Source organism: Monodelphis domestica, chromosome 4, assembly GCF_027887165.1.
Source record: "Monodelphis domestica isolate mMonDom1 chromosome 4, mMonDom1.pri, whole genome shotgun sequence".
Lineage (NCBI taxonomy): Eukaryota > Metazoa > Chordata > Mammalia > Didelphimorphia > Didelphidae > Monodelphis > Monodelphis domestica.
This window is the reverse complement of record NC_077230.1, coordinates 446,168,615-446,190,440: the sequence shown is the minus strand read 5'-3', so window position 1 is coordinate 446,190,440 and position 21,826 is coordinate 446,168,615. Positions and strand designations below refer to the sequence as shown.

Below are 21,826 nucleotides of genomic sequence, written 5' to 3'. Positions count from 1 at the left end.
AGCATGTGATTTATCACTGGTTTTTATGGGATTTGGTATTAAATGATTGCTATATTACAAAAATAAATAATATACAAATAAGTTTAGAGTGATAATATAGGTATAACCCAGCGCAATTGCTTCTGAACTCCAGGATGGAGGAGGGAAGAGGGGAGGGAGACCACATGAATCATGTAACTAGGGAAAGAAATTTAAAAGAAAATTAAAAGAAAAAAAAAGAAAAACCTGGAAACATGAATTGATACAAGTGAAGTGAGCAGAACCAGGAGAACACTATACACAGTAACAGCAATTTTGTATGATGATCAACTGTGAAAGACTTTGCTCTTCTCTACAGTACAATGAACCAAGAAAAAAATTTTAAACAATTGTATAGAATTTAATTGATGTTGACAAAGTGAAGAAAAAAAGAAAAACTCTGAAATCCCCTCAGTAAAGTAGGGAGAACATAAAGACTAGTTGCAGTTCCAAAGATTAAAGTTTTCCCACCTTCTCCTTCCTCTTCCTTTCCCTCCCCATGCTAAAGTAGGGATTTGTTTTTGTTTTTAATTTTATTTAGTCAATTTAGAACATTTTTCCTTGGTTACAAGAATCATATTCTTTCCCTCCCCTCCCATCACCCCTTTCCATAACCGATGTACAATTTCACTGGGTTTTACATGTATCCTTGATCAAAACCTATTTCCATGTTGTTGATGTTTGCACTGGGGTGATCATTTAGAATCTACATCCATAATCATATCCCCATCGATCCATGTAATTGAGCAGTTGTTTTTCTTTGGTGTTTCTACTCCCACAGTTTTTCCTCTGAATGTGGATAGTGTTCTTTCTCATAGATCCCTCCAGGTTGTTCAGGATCACTGCATTGCCACTAATGGAGAAGTCCATTACATTCGATTGTACCACAGTGCATCAGTCTCTGTGTACAATGTTCTCCTGGTTCTGCTCCTCTCACACTGCATCAGTTTCTCAAGGTCATTCCAGTTCACATGGAATTCTTCCACTTTATTATTCCTTTGAGCACAATAGTATTCCATCACCAACATACCACAGTTTGTTCAGCCATTCCACAACTGAATGGCATCCCCTCATTTTCCAATTTTTTGCCACCACAAAGAGTACAGCTATAAATATTCTTGTACAAGTCTTTTTCCTTATGATCTCTTTAGGGTGTTATACCTGGATCAAACCCAGCAGTGTTATGCCTGGATCAAAGGGCAGGAAGTCTTTTAGAGTCCTTTGTGCATAGTTCCAAATTGCCCTCCAGAATGGATGAACCAAGAAAATTCTTAAGGACTTGTGATGAAAAATGCTATGGACCTTCAGAGAAAGAACAAATGGGGTCTGAATGCAGATCAGCACATACTGTTCTTCACTTTATTTTATTTCTCCATGTTCTTATTTTAGAATTTTAGTTTTATAGGAATCTTCTCTCACAACATAACCAGTATGAAAATGTTTTTTTTTTTTATGATCATACATGTATATACTGGATCAAATTACTTAGCATGTAAGGGAGGAGAGAAGGACACAGTTTGGACCTCAAAATTTTGGAAAACATGTTAAAAATTGTTTATTATATGAAATTATAGAAAAAATAAAACCACTTATTGCTAAAGCTTACATTTCTCGTACAATATTAAATAATAGTGGTGATAATATGCATCCTGGCTTCAGTCCTGATCTTAATGTGAAGGCTTCTCACTGATCCCAATTGCATATGATATTTGCTGATGGTTTTAGAGAGATATTGTTTATTATTTTAAAGGATGGCCCTTTTTATTACTTTGCTTTCTAGGGATGTTAAGAGGAATGGGCATTGCATATTGTCCAAGATCTTTTCTTCATTTATTGAGATAATTGTGGGATTTCTTTTAGATTGCTTATGGATATTGTCAATTATGCTGACAGTTTTCCCAATATTAAACCAACTTTGCATCCCTAGTATAAATTCCACCTGGTCACGGAGAATAAACTTTGTGAGCTGTCTAAGATTTTTGTATCATGCTTCCAGTCAAGATGGTGGCTTAGAGAAAGCTAAAGTTCAGATCTCCTGAAACCCTTCCTTACCGATCTCAAACCGAATGCTCCTAGGGCACCAAAATTCAAAACAATCAACAGCATAGACCCCGGGAGTCCTCCTCCTGGACCTGGACCTGGAGCAAAAGGTACGCCCCCCCCCAAAAGCCAGAACCCCAGACCACTCGGACCTAAGGGGTAGGCAGAAGGAAGGTCCTAGGACCCATCCCCCCCCAACCCAGAGCACCGAGTCCGAGTCCGAGGCAGCAGAAGCAACCTCAGAGCCCCACGGCCTGCTATTCTGAAGGCCACATCCTGAAAACAACCTAACCCAGTCGAGGGGGCACCCAGACAGCATGGAAACAGAAAGGGATGGGGAGCTCGTAACCCCCTGGGAGGAGCCCTCGGAGTTCCAGAAAGCCATGGCCCCCTCCCCCTCAGAGAGCAGGGTCTTCTGAAACAACAGCAACCCTCAGGGCTGGCAAAAGGGCCTCGGGAGCTGGCTATTCTGAAGGCCACATCCTGAAAACAACCTAACCCAGTTGAGGGAGCACCCAGACAGCAGGGAAACAGAGAGGGGGGGGGAGCTTGTAACCCCCTGGCTGGATCCTTCCATCAGAGTCTCACGAAAAAAGTCCCTGCCTCAAGGCATAGTAAATTCAACCCAGGGAAAGCTAATCTCATTAGGAGCCCTCAGAGCTCCAGGAAGCCGCGGCCCCTCCCCCCAGCTAAGGCACAGGAACAAGGGCCAAGCTAGGCTTAGAGCATGGAAGTAAGGCAATGGAGAAGCATCAGGAGGGTGCCGAGGAGAGGAGGGCAGTAACAGGGACACACCAGCAACTCCTGGCTTCCCGGGAAGACAGAACAACAACTGCATAGAACAATCTGCCTAGGGCTAAAACCTCTGAACGCCAGACAGAGATAAGAAAAGCTATTCCCTCCCCACTCAGATAGAGACGGCAAACTCCACAGAAGCACAAAAGTCCAAAATTAAAAAAAAAAAGAAGGGGGCGACTTTGGACACATTTTATGGAGCAAAAATACAAAACACAGAGGAGATAGAAGAGGGAACACAAGAAAATGCTCCAAAACCTTCCAAAGGAAATGGAAACTCTCCACAAACCCATGAAGAATTTGAATCTGAAATGATCAAAAAGATGGAAGCCTTCTGGGAGAAAAAGTGGAAAAAGTGGGAAATAATGCAAAAGAAATTCATGCATCTACAAAACCAGTTTGACCAAACTGTAAAAGAAAACCAGGCTTTAAAGCAAGAACTAATAAAGCAAAGCCAAAGACCAAGAAATTAGAAGAGAACATAAAATATCTCACTGACAAAGTGACAGATTTGGAAAATAGAGGGAGCAGAGATAATTTAAGAATAATTGGACTTCCAGAAAAGCCAGAAATAAACACCAAACTCAACATCGTAATAGAAGAGATAATCAAAGAAAATTGCCCAGAGATTCTAGAACAAGGGGGCAATACAGCCACTGACAGAGCTCACAGAACACCTTCTACACTAAACCCCCAAAAGACAACTCCCAGGAATGTAATTGCCAAATTCCAAAACTCTCAAACAAAAGAAAAAATCCTACAAGAAGCCAGAAAAAGACAATTTAGATATAAAGGAATGCCAATCAGGGTCACACAAGACCTTGCAAGTTCTACTCTAAATGATCATAAGGCATCAAATATGATCTTCAGAAAGGCAAGAGAGCTGGGTCTTCAACCAAGAATCAGCTATCCAGCAAAACTGACTATATACTTCCAAGGGAAAGTATGGGCATTCAACAAAATAGAAGATTTCCAACTTTTTGCAATGAAAAGACCAGAGCTCTGTGGAAAGTTCGATATCGAAAATCAAAGAGCATGGAATGCCTGAAAAGGTAAATTTGAAGGAAAGGGAAAAGGAGAAAAATGTTATCTTCTTCTTTTACTCAAACTCTCTTCTATAAGGACTACATTTATATCAATCTATGTATACTAACATGTGGGGAACATGTAATGTGTAAATAGGGGGAAAAGAAAGACCAAATAGAATAATCGTTCTCACACAAAGATTCACATGGGAAGGGGAGGGGAAGAAAACTCCTATAAGAAGGAGAGGAAGAGAGTTTTTACTTAAACCTTACTCTCAGGGAAATCAACTCTGAGAGGGAAAAACATCCAGATCCATTGGGATCTTGAATTCTGTCTTACCCAACAAGGGTAGGGAGAAGGGAAAACCAAGGGGGAAGGGGGAGAGGGAAAACAAAAGGGGAGGGAAAGAGAGGGGGGGAAGGGGAGGGAACAAAAAGAGAGGGACTAAAAAGGGAAACATATCAAGGGAGGGGACAAGGGGGACCAATTTAAAGTAAATCACTGGACTAAAAGGAAGAGCTGAAGAAGAAAAGGTTAGAACTAGGGAAGGATATCAAAATGCCAGGGAGTCCACAAATGATAGTCATAACTTTGAACGTGAATGGGATGAACTCACCCATAAAACGTAGACGAATAGCAGAATGGATTAGAATCCAAAACCCTAACATATGTTGTCTTCAAGAAACATACATGAGGTGGGTTGACACCCACAAGGTCATAATTAAAGGATGGAGTAAGACCTTCTGGGCCTCAATTGACAGAAAGAAGGCAGGAGTGGTAATCATGATATCTGATAAAGCCAAAGCAAAAACAGACCTGATCAAAAGGGATAGGGAAGGTAATTATATTTTGTTAAAAGGGACTTTAGATAATGAGGAAATATCACTAATCAACATGTATGCACCAAATAATATAGCACCCAAATTTCTAATGGAGAAACTAGGAGAATTGAAGGAAGAAATAGACAGTAAAACCATATTAGTGGGAGACTTAAACCAACCATTATCAAATTTAGATAAATCAAACCAAAAAATAAATAAGAAAGAGGTGAAAGAAGTGAATGAAATCTTAGAAAAATTAGAATTAATAGACATATGGAGAAAAATAAATAGGGATAAAAAGGATTTTTGTATCATTATTCATTAAGGAAATTTGCCTACATTTTTTTCTCTGTTTTTCTTCTCCTGGCTCATCCATTAGCATTCTATTAGCATCACACTAAAAATTCTGTAGACTGCTTTTCCTAGTTTGCAAAATCATTTAAATAGTAGATAGATTAATGCTCTATTTTATTTGTCATTTTTTTCTTTGAAAACAAACTCCTAGTCTTATTTATTAGTTCAAAAGTTTTTTTTACTTTCAATTTTATTCATTTCTCCTTTGACTTTTTAGATTTCCAATTTAGTCCTTATTGGATTTTTAATTTGTTCTTTTGCATTTTCCCCCCTCTATTTTATTAATATAAGTATTCATGGATATAAATTTTCCCCCAAGTACTGCTTTGGTTACATCCTACAATTTTTGATATGTTGTCTCCTCAATCATTCCTTTTATGACACCATTATTGCCATCATTTGTTTGTTGACCCACCCCTTTTGACCAATTAGATTATTCAGTTTCTAATTAATTTAAAACTTTTCTTTCGATTAATTTTCATTGACAAGATTTTTATTGCATTATGATCTGAAAAGGTTGCAGTTATTACTTCTGCTTTATTGCATTTCATTGTAAAATTTTTATACCCTGGCACATGGTCTTTTGAATATTTTCCATGTATGCCTAAAAAGGGGACATATTCCTTTTTCCATTCCATTCCATTTGCTCCAGATATCTAATAAATGTAACTTGTCTAAAACTTCATACACTTCCTTTATTCCTTTCTTATTTATTTTTTGGTGAGAGTTATGATAAAGGAAGGTTGAGATTCCCTACCAGTATAGCTTTATTAGCAATTTCCTCCTTATTCTCCTTTAGTTTCTACTTTAAAAATCTGGAGGCTATATCAGTTGGTGCATATATGTTAAGAACTAATATGGTCTCACTATCTAAACTACCTTTTTTATCAAGATGTAATTATCAACCTTATCTCTTTTAATGAGATCCTTTTTTGCTCTAATTTTGTCTGAGTTCATAATTGCTACTCCTACTTTTCTTATTTGAGTTGAAGTCCAATAGTTTCTTCTCCATCCCCTTCCCTTTACTCTCTGTTTCCCTACTTTGAAGGAGGGAGCATGGGAGGCACTAATGAAGGCTAAAAAGGGTCCAGGGTCTTGAAGTTGCCTTCTGCCCTGGTACAGGATATGGAGCAGAATATAGAGGGTAGATTTTCTTCACTTCCCTTTGTGCAGTTTTATATACAATTCCTCTTTGTCCCCAGAAATAGACCCTTTCTGCCTACCTTTCAAGACCTTACTCTGACCCTTGTTCATTCATTGATTCCAGCATTCTAGAAGCACTCTTTTAAGGTTCATTTGATATTCTCAGGGTAATTCCAGCTTTTGCTTCTATAAAGTCTTAAAATGCTGTACATTTGGCATGGAATGAAGATATTCCCTTAATGGCAGATTCAGAGTTAACAGAAGAAGTGGTCCTTACCCACGAAGAGTAGATTCTGCACATTCTCCAGCATCACCTCCCTGTACAGCTCTTTCTGAGTATGGTCCAACAGGCACCACTCCTCCTGGGTAAAGTCCACAGCCACATCCTTCAATGTTATTGACTCCTAAAACCAGCAAAAGTCACAATATTTAGAGCTGAGTCTGCAGAATTCATCCAATCCAGGTCTCATCAACTAACTTGAAGACACTGAAGCACACAAGGGACTCACCCCAAACTCTTCACCTTGAAGAGTGTCAGAAGAGCTCTGGAGACCAGTCATTCAGATGCCAATGAAACACTGACAAAGGCATTTTGTGTCTGAAGTGAGAATCATGTTGGGATAGTAAAGACTGGAGAAGTGTCTCACTCTGAAATGCTTTTCCCTAAGGAATTAGGGATAGGGTGTGTGCGCTCTGAGGGAGGCGGGAGATTCTGTGGAGAAGAGAGAAGATGATCTGAAATCCCTCCTCATCACAACTGTCAGAATTCATCTAGTAAGAACATTTTTTGAAGTTTGTGAGAAGGAAGCAATTTCTGGGTATACGGGGGAAAATATTACCAATGATTAATAAGGATAAAAACAAAGAAAAAGGAATTCTCTACTTAATTTCCTAAAAGGCTAAGCAACTCTTATCTAGCTGAAAGTATAAAGAGGACTCCAGTTATATAAGGTCAGACACTGATTCTAGCAATGAGGAGAAGAGCAGGCTTTTGTTGTTATAATGAGAATTTGGCAAAACACTGGGTATGATGTGCCAAGACATCCTGTTTTTGCTTTATGGTTAATGTCATTTCTTCCTAGAAAATATTCAGTCATTTTATATTTAGTTATAGAAGAGGAAATGTGATGAGGAAAGGAGGGAGTTTTCACCTTTTAAAAAGATATTTGATTAACTGGGGTTGGGGACTGAGCTCATTGATAAAACAGACATTGACTGCAGTGACTGGAATTCTCAAGAGGCAGAATTTCTTCATTTGTAATTAATTTATTAAAAGACTGGTCATTTAATGAGGTCAGTTGAACCTCTCCACAATATAAAAGAAAGAAAAAAGATAATTCCTCTAGCACTTCTATCTTATCTTAATCTTTCTCTCTCTTTCTATCTATCTAGACATGTATAGTGCTGCTTTGATACACGAGCACCTTAAGTCATGAGCAATTTCAGATACTAGCAGTCCCAATCTAGATTTTTTGCTTTAACTAAAGTGGATATTTGAACCATAAGCTTCTCCCTGTGGGAGGAGCCCAAGGTAGATGAGATAATGAGTACAAGTGAGATTAAGGAAAGGTTCAGGATATGGGGAAAAAGTAAACAGTTTACTGTAGAGATACACTTAGAAAAAGTTCTAACAGGTCCTGCATTGGAGCTGTGTAAGGATACTTGTTTCACACATGATCATTCTGAAAGGGAGGAAGAAACTAACTTCCATGGAAAGGTTTTTGTTGAAACAGCCTCTAAGTGAAATCAAGGAAAGTTTGGCAAAACAGCTAAAATTCAATGAAGAAAATGATGATAATTAAGTTTAGCAATAATTACATATCACAAGTAATGAGTAAGATCAATTTTGTATTTAAATGTAAGCATTAGGTGTGTAGAGAGGAAATTATGTTAAGCAATAGCTCATGAAATGAAAACCTCCACCAGCATCTTCAGCTGACCTTGAAGGTAAATAGCATTTCATAAACAAGTTCGTTTCTTTACATTCTTTCTTAATATCTACAAATATATTTATTTGTTACATATTAAGTATATTTTTTATTTTAAAACATATAAAACAAAAAATTTGCATGGTTTTTGGGGGTAGAACAGGTTGATTCTTAGATTCACAAATAAGCACTGAGGAGGGGAACTTAGGAGACCTCAACTCCCCCCTCATTACATCTTCACAAGAGAAGCAGATCCTTGTCCATTTGAAGGAAGGTGTCAGTCCAAGTTTTCCCCAGCCTTGTGGCTGGCCCAGCACTCTCTCAAAATGGATTGTTCACCATGGCTTGCCAGCCCTACCCTTAACCCATGAGAAAATGGAATTCTTTGTCCTCTTTGTCTATTCTGAGTTTACACTTGTGAAAGGGAATCTTTTATTCCCTTTGTCTATTTTCAGTTAACACTTGGTTAACAATAACTTAAGTACCCCTACTTAGTACCTCACCATATTATGAAGAAAGGATTAACTCTCCCTTGTCTACTTTTGAATTGAATCAACAAAATCTTGATCACCCTACTTAGCACTAGGTGAAGGAGGGAGGAGAAGGGAGGGAAGAGTGAAGTTCAGGAGAAAATACAAATCATATAACCATGAAAAAATATTCTAAATAAAAAAATTTAAAGTTAAAAAATAAAACAAATAAAGGGCCTAAATGAAAAATATTGAGAAAGCAACAGGTTAGATAATCTTCTGAAGTTCAAGATAAATGATTTAAATAGGAAAAGGAAAGCTAAAGTTTCTCTATGTTGAATGCCCTCTAAGTTCCTGATAGTTTAATATTAGAAAAGCCACCCTTTTATCCCTCCCCTGGAATTCCCATCCTTTTTCTTCCACTTAAAACACACCTTTTCCTCTCTGTACCCTCACCTGATCTCATCACAAACTTCTTCCAAAGCCTCCCTGGCAGCCTGACTGACCTGTCCAAACCCAGAACCTGGAGGTCAGGAGCAGAAACTGTCCCTGGGTCATTCCTGGAATGGTGGGACACACAGGCATCATCCTCTAATGGAATGTGTCACACTGGAGGGTGGATGAATAAATGTCTGCATTTGGGCCTGTCCCTCTGGAACCTGGGCTGGCTCATCCAGATAGGGCTTACAGAGGCCCTAGAAAACCCCCAAAACACAGTTGGGGATTGTGGGTAACCTTTGAGGTCACACTGAGAGCAAGCAGTGATGGCGCCCCTGGAGGCTTGGGAAAGACAGAGGTCTTAGTTCTGCTGCATTCCACCTTGGGGGAGCTTAGCCAGGGCTGGGGATGTACTGCACTCACCTGCAATGGGGGCCTCTGGGTCCCAGAGGTCATTCCCTCTGGCTCCAGGGTCTCTGCTTGGCCCAGACTGTGGTCTTTCAGGGCGTGAGAGCCCCAAGGTAGGAAGACTTCCTCTTTTTACACCTGTGGGGAATAAGGGGGAGGAGGGGCTCAGAGGAGCTCCCAACCCTTCCCCAGGCCTCAGAGGAGACTCCTAGGAGTATAGATTACTGGGTAATGGGGGGGGCAGGAGAAGCTGGATGGGGTGACGAGCATCAGGTGGGGGTTGGGGGTAAACATGTTGGCATTTGTTCTGTGCCAGAGATCAGAGCTCCTTCCATGGGCTGTGGGCATGACCACAAACCCCCTACTCTAACCAGGCTCATGTTGGCTGCTTCTCCCCTGGGACTTTTGGGGAAGGGCAGGACCAGTCCCACCCCCATCCCAGTCTGGGGGGTGGGAGGATCCATTCTTTTCTCTTGGGGAGGGCAAAGTCCCTCCATGGCTCCTGGCCCAGACAAATCTGCCCCCACCTGATGCCAGCACTTTTGTATTTTTCCCTTTTCTGTGATCCTTTAAAAGGATGAACAGACACAGACACACAACTGACCCCCAACTCTGACCAGCTGCTTCCTTTATCTCCTCACTGACCAACTATCCCACCTAACTTCCTGTCAGAGGGCAGCTACTTCCTCTCCTCAGGCTGGTCTCCCTGGTAACAGAATCTTCAGCTCTGCCTCATTGACTCCTGTCAGTTCTTATCTACTTAGAAACCTGCTCTCTGGCCTCTGAGGGAGATACTGGGAGAGACTAAGAAAATCCCTTTAACACAAACTTCCATGCAAAGGTTTTTGTTGAAACAGCCTCCAAGTGAAATCAAGGAAAGTGTGGCAAAACAGCCAAAATTCAATGAAGAAAATGATAATTAAGGGGGAAAAAATAGCAATTAAGTTTAGCAATAGTTACACATCACAAGTAATTTGTAAGGTCAATTTTCCATTTTAAAGTAGCGTTATGTGTGTAGAGAGTAAGTTATGTTAAGCCAGCATTCTTTTTTATTATCTATAAATCTTTATTTGTTATATATAAAGTACATTTTTAATTTAAAAACATATAAAACAAAAAAAAATGTGTGTGGTTTTGGGGGCCAAAATAGATGAATTCTCAGATTCATAAATAACCACTGAGGAAGGGGACTTCAACTCCTTCCTCATTTCTTCACAAGAGAAGCAGGTCCTTGTCCATACAAGGAAGGTGTCAGTCTAAGCTTTCCCCAGCCTTGAGGCTGGCCCAGCACACTCTCAAAATGGGTCAAAGTTCACCATGGCTAGCCAGTCCCACCCTTAACTCATTTATCACAACAATAAAAGGAAGGCTCCCTGCTAGATCCATAACCTCAAGGGGAAGGACACAGCAAGTCTGGAGTTTGTTATGCAGTAAAAATCAACTGATCCTCACTCTGTATGGGACAACAGAATGTCCCACAACAGAATGTTCTGTGTAAAGCCCCAGGAGCTACAGGGGTCCCCCATCAAGTAACTCTACTATGACTGCTTTAACCAATATAAACTCCACTCTGACTCTGCCTCTTCGGAACCCCTTGACTGGGCTCCCCTAGCATTGCTAGTAATAAACTTCCCCTTGCCTGAATTGCATTGTCTCCATGTGCTCCTTAGGGTGGTCTTCCACTTGAACCCTAACATATGGGGGCTGATATTGATATGACACCCTGAGGACCTCCAGGACAAGGGAAGTTCTCTCCCAGATTTTGTGGTGACTCTCCAGAGGTGAGCAGAGTGTCTGTGCAGTGTAATTGGTTGTGTGACTGTGACTGATGGGGAACAGATCACAGGATTAGGGCATACAGCTAAGTGGTCCGGCTAGCCTCCCCACCTTAGGGTTTATACGAGGGGACCTATGCTAAGCCCAATCCTGATAAATGGTCTTATTCCACCTGTGTGTGAGTGTGGATCGGTGATTACCGAAGCTTCTGTTTCCCGTGAGGGACAAGGTCGAGAAAGTCGGGAAGCGAGTCCATTTAGACGGGTGGGGAGGGAGTCCTACAAGAGCTTGGAGACAGGTACATGGAACATTAGAAGGTTGGAGGCCTTCTATGGAACTTCAGGAGGTTAGAGGCCTTCTGTCCCCCGGGAAATAAGGGGGAGTCAGAACTTCAGAAGGTTGGAGACCTTCTGCCCCCGGAAGATAAGGGGAAGCCCAGGGTTAGAGTCCCTGGTGGAATTAAAATTCCAGGAAGCCCCGTAGTGGACACACTATGGGCACAGGTTAAGCAAAAGGGCACTGTGCACTACAGGCACAGGACAAGTAAAAGGGACACTGGGTCCTTTTAGAAGGACACCAGGGAAGGTGGGCTGGAGCCTTGAGCAAGCTCCAACCCCCGAAAGAGAATTCTTTGTTTGTCTTTTTGTCTGTCTCTTTGTCTGTCTTGTTCTCTTTGTTATTTGTGTCCCTGATCAAATGCCTTATATCCTGACCTGGCAGGACCTGGTCTTGGATCCTCCTCCCTGGGTCCATCCCCTGGTGTTGGTGGCCACCAACCCCTCTACCATCCTGGTGGCCAAGGCACTGACCCCAACCCCTCCCATGTTTCCCCCTTCGGGATCACCACCCCTGGACCCCCACCCCCATACATCCCTAGGTTTCCTCTCTTCCCAGTCTCCAGCTACTAGTGTAGGACTCTTGGTCGGCAGAAAAGGAGTTAAGCCAAAAACCCAGTGGAGCAATGGGTTGGCCCCCTGCCATGTCCTTTCTGCTCCACTGGCACTCAGAGGAGCCCTTCCCCAGCCCCAGGTGTAACCCACTCAGAGCCAGATGGGCTAGATGGGTGGGCTGGAATGGGAGGACAAGTCTGTGGCTTATGTGGATTTTTAGGACAATCAATGGGAGCTTGAGGTTTCTGCCTAGGAAAATCTTTGCTCTCCCTAAGGGTTGGTGAGCCAGGAGAAGAAGGGTAACAAGTTTGTCCTGTGTGTGTAGATCCTTAGGTTTCCCCCACCCCTTCCTCCCGATGCCGCCTCCGCCACCTACCCCCCCTCCAAGAACAACCCCACTTTTTCAACAATGGCCCTCCCCATCCAAAAAATTAATTCTAATGGTTGATACATGCAACTTGGGAGGATTGCTAATGATTTTGATATGGTACAAATGTAATTTCATGTATTACTGTTTGTCAGTTAAATGTGAAATGTTAGCCAGATTTTTATTGAGCACAAAAACTCATGGTTAGAGGTTTGTTTTGTTAGATCTTGCAATGCATAATGGTTTCAGTGAATTTGAGAATTGTCCAAATGTGATTGATAGCCAGCCTGACACAGAGAGGAATCTTTATTCTATAAGGACAGAAATTGTACTGGCTATTTAATAGATGTAAAAGTCATCCAGAAAAAGTTGTTATGTTGTTGAGAAGAACTTATTCTAGAATTTAAACTTGGTATTTTTCAAATCAGATGTTATTTTAATTTATGTGCTTTCAGAACTAGCAACAAGTACTCATATGACACACAAAAAATTTTTAAAGTGGGTAATATGTACATAGGATTTAATAATACCAGTACTGAGCTAAACGGTGTTTTCTTTGACTAAAATTATATGAATCATTTTTTTAAATGTGCAAAATGTATAGAAAGGAATTTGGGATCTAGAGATGAACGTGTATTCAGATACAAATTATGTGTGCATTTGTACTATATTTGTACCACCTAAAAAGGTTAAGGGCATATGATATGCAAACTGTATGTCCTTAACAAGACAAATTTGACCAGCCCTGAAATCAAGAAGGGCTTGAATTCTAGTGTGAAATAGATACAACAAATTATAAATTGGAATAATGTTGCTGGAATTTAATCAGGTATGTGGTAATGTTTTGAGCTAAAAGAAGACTAAACTGGAAGTTCTATTCTACTTTAGACAGAGGTTTGAGAGGAGTGAAGGTAAATGCTTTGAACTTCAGTTTGGTTACACACTGAGAGATTACTAAAGGACTTAATTAAAGTTCTTTGGAAGTTGTGGAATTCAAACTATCATCCACTGAGACTAAATTATCATGAAGAGGGTTGATACATTCAAAATTTTAAGCTAAGCCCACTTGTTAAAGAAGTATGGGACAAGGTTAAAACCTAAATTGAGCCAAGCAGTCTTAGGATAATTGCTCACAAGCCATTAACCCTTCCTTGCCCACAGGAAGGAGAAAGAAGTGTATTTCAAAAGCTATTAACCCCTTCCTTGCCCACAGGAAGGAGAAAGAAGTGCTGATAATTGTTCCACACTGATACTTAGGGATTTAAATAGGGATCTCACAGAGTTGGAGGCTGGTGCCTTCAGAAAGCCAGGGAAAGAGGATTCAGCCTTAACACTCACCACGTGGTTACCTAAGGGAAGCAGTCTCAGTCTCCACACTCCAGCCCTCCAAATCATGAAGCAACGCAAAACCCACCAAAGTCCCTCTCACAGGAAGTGACATGAAATATAAAAGCAGTTCTTTACATCACTTCCTATGTCTCACATGTACCAATGGTTGCTTAAAGTTGGCTTAGGACAGCCCAGAGGGTCAGTCAGTTGTTTCTGATTTGTCACTTGCTAGCACATGTGGGTCACAGGCCATCCTCCCCCACACTTAATCCTTAAGTAGGGGTGTATATATTCCTGATTGCTAACATTCTAAAGACTAAGCAGGGTGGAATAAATCTAAAATTCACAATTATCAGTGAGGAGTTATTTTGACTATTGCTGAATCAGCCAACAATGAAAGGATCCCAAAACATTAAAAAAAAAAGTGAGACACAACTTGAATTTTATTGTAGAAAGCAACCATGCTACAGGATGGTTAAATAAGAAACCAAGGCATGGCACTAGTAATTGTTGCAAAGCAATAGTATCAATAATAAATATCTACTTATAATAACTATCTTGGTTTTTTAAAAAAATTATTATGAAGTTTGAAATAATGAAGCACTGAATTAGTATATGTGATTAATTAATATCGCATTGTATTACTGTGACTTAATTAGGTTTTGTTCCAAGTTTATTAATTTGATTTTATTTAAGTTAATTCAATATTTTTGGTTAATTCTTTTATTAAGATTTATCCAATTGGATTCAATTCAGTTTGATGTAATCAATTTTATTTTATTCTATTAAAATTTTTTTTAATTGCCTATAGTTTTACTTCTTGTCTGCAGATCACTCTATACTTGCACCGTTAATTGCAGCTGGGAGCAGAAGTCTCAGCCCCCTTCTGGAAGGTCATGGTGCAGCACAGAAGATCCCTGGTATGGGCTGGTGCTTCAGTCCCCGCCCTCACAGCCAGGAGCCTGGAAGCCCCCACTGAGCAAGGGTTGTGGCAGGCCTGGGAAGAGAGACAGGGGTGTATGTGGGTGGGGGTGTGGGGGGAAAGGTCTGCTCTGGAATTAAAATTATAACAAAATTCATTTGGAAGAACAAAAGATCAAGAATATCAGAGAAAGGGGACAGCCTCTCCATCCATGCTGTCCCCATGGGGGAACAGCCTTTCCTTTCATGATGTCCTCCCAAGGAACTGCTCCCCATCTTGCTATCCCACCTTGCTATCCTCCTGGCCACTCTTAACATTACTTTCTAAATTAATAAATCTCTTTTTGTTTTTAAGCTAAGTTTTGGAGTCATTGCCTGCTTGCAAAGGCCTTCCTTCCCGAACCCCAAGGGTATCCTTCCTACCCATAACATTTTGATGCCTAACGTGTTTGGCTCTCCTGAAAGCTACTCCTGTACCCCGGATCATCCACGAGGACACAGATTCTCAGGTAGGAAGAAGCCTTTTCTTTGACTCCTGAAACCCCCATCTTTTGGGTGATATCTTTGTGGGAACTCTTTCGTGCTCTCTCTCCCATCGGCCCCAGATCAGTCTTGGCCGCTGAAGTTTGGGGTCTATCTGTCGGCTCCCCGTTATACTGGAAGACGGTTCTAAGTTGTGTGGGAAGTCTTGCCGCCTCAGTTTTCAACTGAGTGCTCTTGGTCCAGCAACTTCTGTGGATGCACAGTTGTTGACCCTCGGTGTGGAATTGGCCAATTCTGCATCTAAATGTGACAGAGAAAGAGAATGCCCCGGGATTCTCCTTTGGGGTGTATACTTAAAAAATTAGAAAAAATTGGCACTAAACAGTTTAAAGAAAAAGCAACCAATTTCTTTTTGTAATGTTGACTGGCCACGTTACATCCTTGGTAAGCAAGAGGCATGGCCTATCCATGGCACCCTGAAATTGAAATTTTTTTTCAGCCAGATAGGGACTAGCCAACCTAATTAAGACAAAGTGAGAAGATTCTTGAAGGCCTCTCCTGTTGGGAAGAGATCAAGTCTAAGAAGCCTGAGAGAAAATTCAGTTGGATTTTTGGTTTGTTTGTTTTCTCTCATGTTAAATAGCTGAGCAACATAAAAAAAATGATGAGGAAATTGACTTTTTGTTACCCTAAATTCTAACACCAGGTGGCAATTGGACATATTTTATGGACAGAAGCTCTGTACCTTTTAGCTTTATTCTCTCACCAGGATCCCAGTTCCCCAAACTCTACTCTTCACTTAGATTTTAAGGCAAGGGCCCACCTAAAAAAACCCAGGTGGAGATGGGGTGGGGGGAAGGAAACAGGGAAGCTTTTCAGTTCACTGATCTGCCTCTGCTCTGCCACTGATCTGCCACTGATCTCAGATCAGATCTGCCTTCCTCCTCTACTGCAGAGAGGAAGGATTGATTCTGAACAGAAAAACTGGTGAGACACCCCTATTTTGGGGATTTTTTAATGTTTTACACTTTTAAAACTAAGTTTTTTTCAACTTGTAGAACAACCTATTAATTATCTTCTGTTTTGAGGTAAACAGGGAGAGATAAGAAGACCTAATAAATCTCCTTTCCCTGTCTGCTAGCCAGAAGGAAGTAATGCTTAAAATCTGTCTACTAGAGGTATTTATTGGTATTTTATTTCAAAATTATGATCATGTATGTATATGGGTTTTAAAGAATAACATCCTAATTCTAATTTTGTCAGACAGTGAAATTTGTTTGTATAGGAAAGCCAAAGATTGGTTTTGTAAAATAGGTTTTTAGAGGTATAGCCTCAAAGACTGCATTCCATACTTAGAAAAAAATGGGTTTAAGTGTTTAAACTTACCAAAAATGGGTTTTTGTTTAAATTATCAAATGGTTTTCATCTCAATGGTTTTCATCCCAGTGTATTAAAGTTGAAATAACTTTATTATTACATTTAACTTCTTGATCTTGAAAACAGACAATCAGCCTGCTTGTCAAAAGGTTTGCTTTAAGGTTTACAGTTCTTATTAAAAGGTTTCAAATCTCTAAATTTAAAATAGATCCTGTAATACTAAATGCTTTATGAAATTTTTTTTTAAATGTTATGTGAGTTGCTGTTGAAATATGTATTTTAAGTATTGGTTGGATGTAAACAAGCTCATTGCAAATCTGACTCTACCATAGATTGTGTTCAAAACTCAGTGGTTACCTCAGTTTGCCAATTTGTTCTATGAACTGAAATTTATAACTGATGAGTACTATGCTAAAGATACAGTATTTCAATGATCCTTTAATCAGAATTCTTTTGGTTACTAATTAGCAATTGAAGTGATACCAAGGGAATGTTCGTTTGACTTATGGTAAAAGCAAGTCAGAGAAGGTAAAGAGGTATGTTGGGTTTGAATTCAGATTTGTGAAGGAAGAATGGAAGTTGTGTTCTGCTTTTTAAGCAGAGGGTTTTGGGTTTTGAAGGAAAAGAGAGAGAGAAAGAGAAAGAGAGAGAGAGAGAGAGAGAGAGAGAGAGAGAGAGAGAGAGAGAGAGAGAGAGAGAGAGAAGATGAAAGAAAACAGATAGATGTTTTGCTCTCATAATTGATCTTTAACTTAGGGATCATTTCTAGAATTGATGTATGTAGTTTTGGAAAATCACAAATAATTCTGGAATTTCTTTGAAAATTCCTTAGAGATTCCTGACTGGTCTTGTCTTAGTTCCTTCAGAGAGCCTAAGGTCAGGATATGATCTAGCCTTGATTTGTATTTACTGTAGAGCTAATGAATTCAACATTCCTGTTCAGGTCTTATGACTAAATTGTAACAAATTAATTATTGCCAAAATATGTAAGAATAATTGCTATAATGTAGACTCATAGGCTTTAAGGAATCCTTAGAGAGGACAAATGGTCAGAAAAGCTTGTTTGAGGGTATGGAAATTTGTTTTTGGACTGCTGACAAGCAGAATTTCTCTGAGCTTTTAATGGGTGAGACTTGTCCTTTAAGGAAAAGAAGGCCTCTGGCATCCAGTGGCAAGTGCTCTAAGGAGAGAAAGTCCTAGGATGGTTATAGAGAAGGCAGCCCAAGGCTCACTTTGGACTGAATTTTCCTGACCATCTAGGTTGCTGATACTTGAGTGAAACAATAATGGCAGTGCCAGCCTTGCTTGTTACATAAAGCCACTCACTGTCCTTTGTCTCATGTGGAAATATTTTCCCTTTTGGACTTTCTTCCTTGGTGACATCACCATAATCAGCACATAATACAACTTGGAAAATTAAAGTTTCCATTTCCCCAAACAACCTATTAGGTTAATAATTGGACATTCTCAAACTGTTAGGGAACATACTTTGAGAAGTAGGTGAAGTTTATTAATTGATGGCTTGTATTTGCAGCCTTAAGTGAAGTTTGGATCTTGAGCTTGGGATAGCTCAAAGCTCTCCTGAATTTTCCCCAGAATCTGGAGTAAAGAAATTCATCTGTAAAATATTGTTACTCAAGTGTTTATAGATGTTATAGTTAATGTGTACTTTGCAAAAGGATATTCTTTAACAGAAACATCACATACCAACTCTGCAAACAACTCAGGAATCCGATTTCCTAAAGGGATCTATTCCTGTCAGAAGATGATTTCTGAAGAAGTCTGTTGGCTAAAATACCCAAATGCAAATGTGTAATGCCAATTGTTATTGTAGTAATTTTCTTTGTTTCTATCCGCCCAGTCCTGGTTTTCTATACTTCTATCTTAGGGGCTGACTCTCCCCTTGTGACCTGTCTGCCCATCAGGGAAAGCAGTTGCTGGACATCCTTCACATCTCCAAGCAAATTCCCAGCTACCTAGGACCCAGGCACTCATTGAGGACATGTCCCTAAGATCCTGTGGCCACAGTCTTTCCTTCCCTGTTATCTTAACCCCTTTTGCTTTAGCCTTTAGCTACCTGGCCATAACTATTTCTTTCCTTAAATTTTGGGTCTTCTTCTATGTTTTCAATCATGCATACCCAGCCAGTCGGACATATAATTCTCTGATTCAGCTTGGGGAAGCATTAGCCAAAGTAGGTCCCTCTAACTGTTGGGTCTGTATGAAGCACCCCCAAAGTGGAGAGAACCCCAGACCTTTAGCCCAAGGTCTCAGTGCCTCTGGGGTATATCCAAAACCTGAGGCTTTAAGGAGACTAGCAACCACTCCAGTTTTTGCTACTCCCCTGTGGGATATGTGGACCTTGTATTTGTAACCTTGCCATCTCTCTAGTTGCTTCTAGGGTAAAAGCACTCATGGGAGTCACCCAGATGCCAGATGCCACCATAACCTTGGCAAACATCCCAGCCTGATGCTCTGGACACAGCCTACAGTCAATACCTCTCCTAACGTTAGGCAGGGATATCTCTATGCCCATTCTAAGCTGTGAAGAAGTTACAGAAGACAGACCACCTTCCCTTTTCCCTTACATATTAGGAGAAGGGAGAGATGATATGGGCACTGTACCCCAGAAACCCAGGCCAACTATTATCAGGGAAACTCCCTTGCCTTTGCATCCTTGTGACCCTTAACCTAGAAACACCCAATGACCCCACCTAGGGTCCTGAGATGTTTACCCTCTTTTGTCCTCTAGATTTAAAGTGGACAAAGAAATGAATCTTTATGTCTCCAGGCAGACCCCAGTCAGATGACCACCCCACCCCACCAAATGCCTGAGGGACTAACACTCTCCACACCAGGACATAGCATCTAAAGAGTATATAAACCCCAGAACTGATGTCTGGGGGACAGCCTCTCCATCCATGCTTTCCCAATGGGGGAACAGCTTTTCCTTTCATGCTGTCCTCCCAAGGAACTGCTCCCCATCTTGCTGTCCCACCTTGCTATCCTCCTGGCCACTCTCAACATTACTTTCTAAATTAATAAATCTCTTTTTTGTTTTTAAGCTATGGGGGGTGGGGGGGAGGAAAAGAAAATGATCTATGTCTTTAACGAATAATGCTTGGAAATGATCAAATAAAATATATTAATAAAAATAAATAAATAAATAGGGAACAAACAATTCAATTAGCCGACCCTTAATGATTAGCAGTGAGGAAACTCTGGAAAAAGAAGCCCTTGCTTCAATCTGTCACAACAAAAACGGCTAGATCATCAGAGTAAAGCAGTGAGTCAGCTTAAAACCCATTTTCCTGCTTTTCAGCCTCTCTAGGTTTTAAAATTTAAATGGGCTTTGCTCAAAGAAGATAGCACATGGTCCTTGCAGGTTAGCCTAAGGGATAAGGAAAGACCACTTGTGACCCCTCCAAAACTTAGTTTTAAAAGGAGCCTCAGCCTCAGGCAAAAGGCTTTGTTTTGTCTACCCCTTCACACAGAAGAATTTGAATGGATTAGAGCTGTGCATAAAGCCACACCTAAATGCCTACCCAAAAGAAAGAAAAGAAAATTTACAACAAAATAAGACCCTTGGCAGTAGAGCCATCTACTGACAAAAGGCAAAATTACAGGCAACTTAATGTTTGACTTTAGAAATATGTGGTTACCAAATTTGGAAATGTATTATTCCTTGTCTCTCTGCAATGTCTCATCCCAGAGGACTTATGGCTATGTCTAATTGCTGCACTACTCCTCCTTGGGATTTTAATTGTTGGAGCTGTAATATTGTATCTCTAAGAGAACCCTGGAAAATACCATACACAAGAATTCCCAGCCAAACCAACCAATTGTTCCTTCTACTATTCAACAATATGCAGAACACAATACCTGGCTTGAGCTTATAGAGGAAGTTTGGGGGAGCTCATAGCTTCTATAAAAAGCATTAAAAGAAACTTAAGATCATCTCGTAATAGGAGTGATTTATCTCTCCATACTTCATCATTATCAGAATCCCTGTCCCACCCAGCTCTACACAATTTGGCTCCTAGTTCTCAAACTGCCCCCACCCATACCCAACCCATTCCTCACCCTGTGCATTTCCCCTGCCCCCTTGGCCCTAGTCCCCCCATTCCTAACCAACCCACTCCTCCCCCGTCATGCCCCCTGCCCAACCCCCTCAGTCCTAGTCCCTCCCCCACCCATGCCTCCTGCCTGCCCCCTCAGCCCTAGTCCCTACCCCCACCTATGATGCTTCCATCCCCAACCCCCTTGCCCTGGCTAACCCACTCACCAATGCTACCTGCCCTGCCCACACTACCTTGACCCCCCCCCTTCTACTTCTCTTACTAAAAATGGAGAAAGAAGCCTAGAAAATAGAACAATAGATAATTCTGATAGGGGTTTATTTCTATTAAGGGAAGTACCCACTTTTAATAAAAATGGGGACTTAATATCTATAAGACACCATACGCCTTTTAACCCTGGAGATTTAAATAAATTCAAAGAAGACCTTCCATCATTTGAGGAAGAACCAATATTAATCATAAAAAAAATTGGAGAACATATTCAAAACTTCTGACCCCACTTGGATGGATGTTGAAAATTTATTAGAAAAATTTCTGACAAAAAGAGAAAAAAATAATGTCATCTCTCTGGCTAATCAGAAGCAAGGTAGAGGAGCAAATTATTGGCCAACTGAAAATTCACATTGGAACCCCAATGTTGAACTAGATTACACAAAACTAAACTAGGCCAGGGAAGCATTGTTGACAGGCATGAGAACATGCTCTGATAGACCTGAAAAATGGTCAAAATTTGAAAGAACCTGACAATAAATTGATGAAACCCCCTCCAAGATTATGGACAGACTTATTGACGAAGGAAATACATATATGGACCTTGATTTGTCCAGAGAAAGGGATATTAGACAAATACTTAGGCAATTCATTGAGAATTGTTGTTCAGTGGTAAGACTACTTTAAAACTAGCTGTCCGAATTGGGACTCTATGAACCTCAAAGAATTGAGGAGAGTAGCAGCCTATGTTTATAAGGGTCAGGCAAAAAAAAAAAAAACCACGAGGAACACAATACGTCAGTGGAAGACTTAAAGAAAGAAATTGAAATGTTAAAAGGACAATGAAAAAATCAGAGAGAGACCATAGCCCCTTTGCATGAATCCACAGATAAATCATTAACATGACTTTACTGTGGGAAGAGAGGCCATGTAATGATGGTCTGTAGGAGCTG

At 40.5% G+C, this 21,826-nt stretch overlaps 1 protein-coding gene across 4 annotated transcripts in view; it reads right to left on the bottom strand.

Moving 5' to 3' along the window:
* LOC100619450 (zinc finger protein OZF-like) overlaps nucleotides 1-21,826 on the bottom strand; it is an 87,655-nt gene that overhangs the window by 11,620 nt on the left and 54,209 nt on the right. Inside the window, exons 1-3 of one of the 4 annotated variants that reach the window (XM_056825848.1) lie at nucleotides 10,046-10,461; nucleotides 9,457-9,579; nucleotides 6,475-6,601 (exon numbers count right to left, since the gene is read on the bottom strand). In XM_056825848.1, coding sequence (XP_056681826.1) covers nucleotides 6,475-6,601; nucleotides 9,457-9,489 — 160 coding nt within the window. In that variant the 5' untranslated portion in view covers nucleotides 9,490-9,579; nucleotides 10,046-10,461. Of the gene's footprint in view, nucleotides 1-6,474; nucleotides 6,602-6,706; nucleotides 6,910-9,456; nucleotides 9,580-10,045; nucleotides 10,462-21,826 lie in introns of those variants that run through there. The other 3 variants (XM_056825847.1, XM_056825849.1, XM_056825846.1) reach the window with 3 other exon arrangements.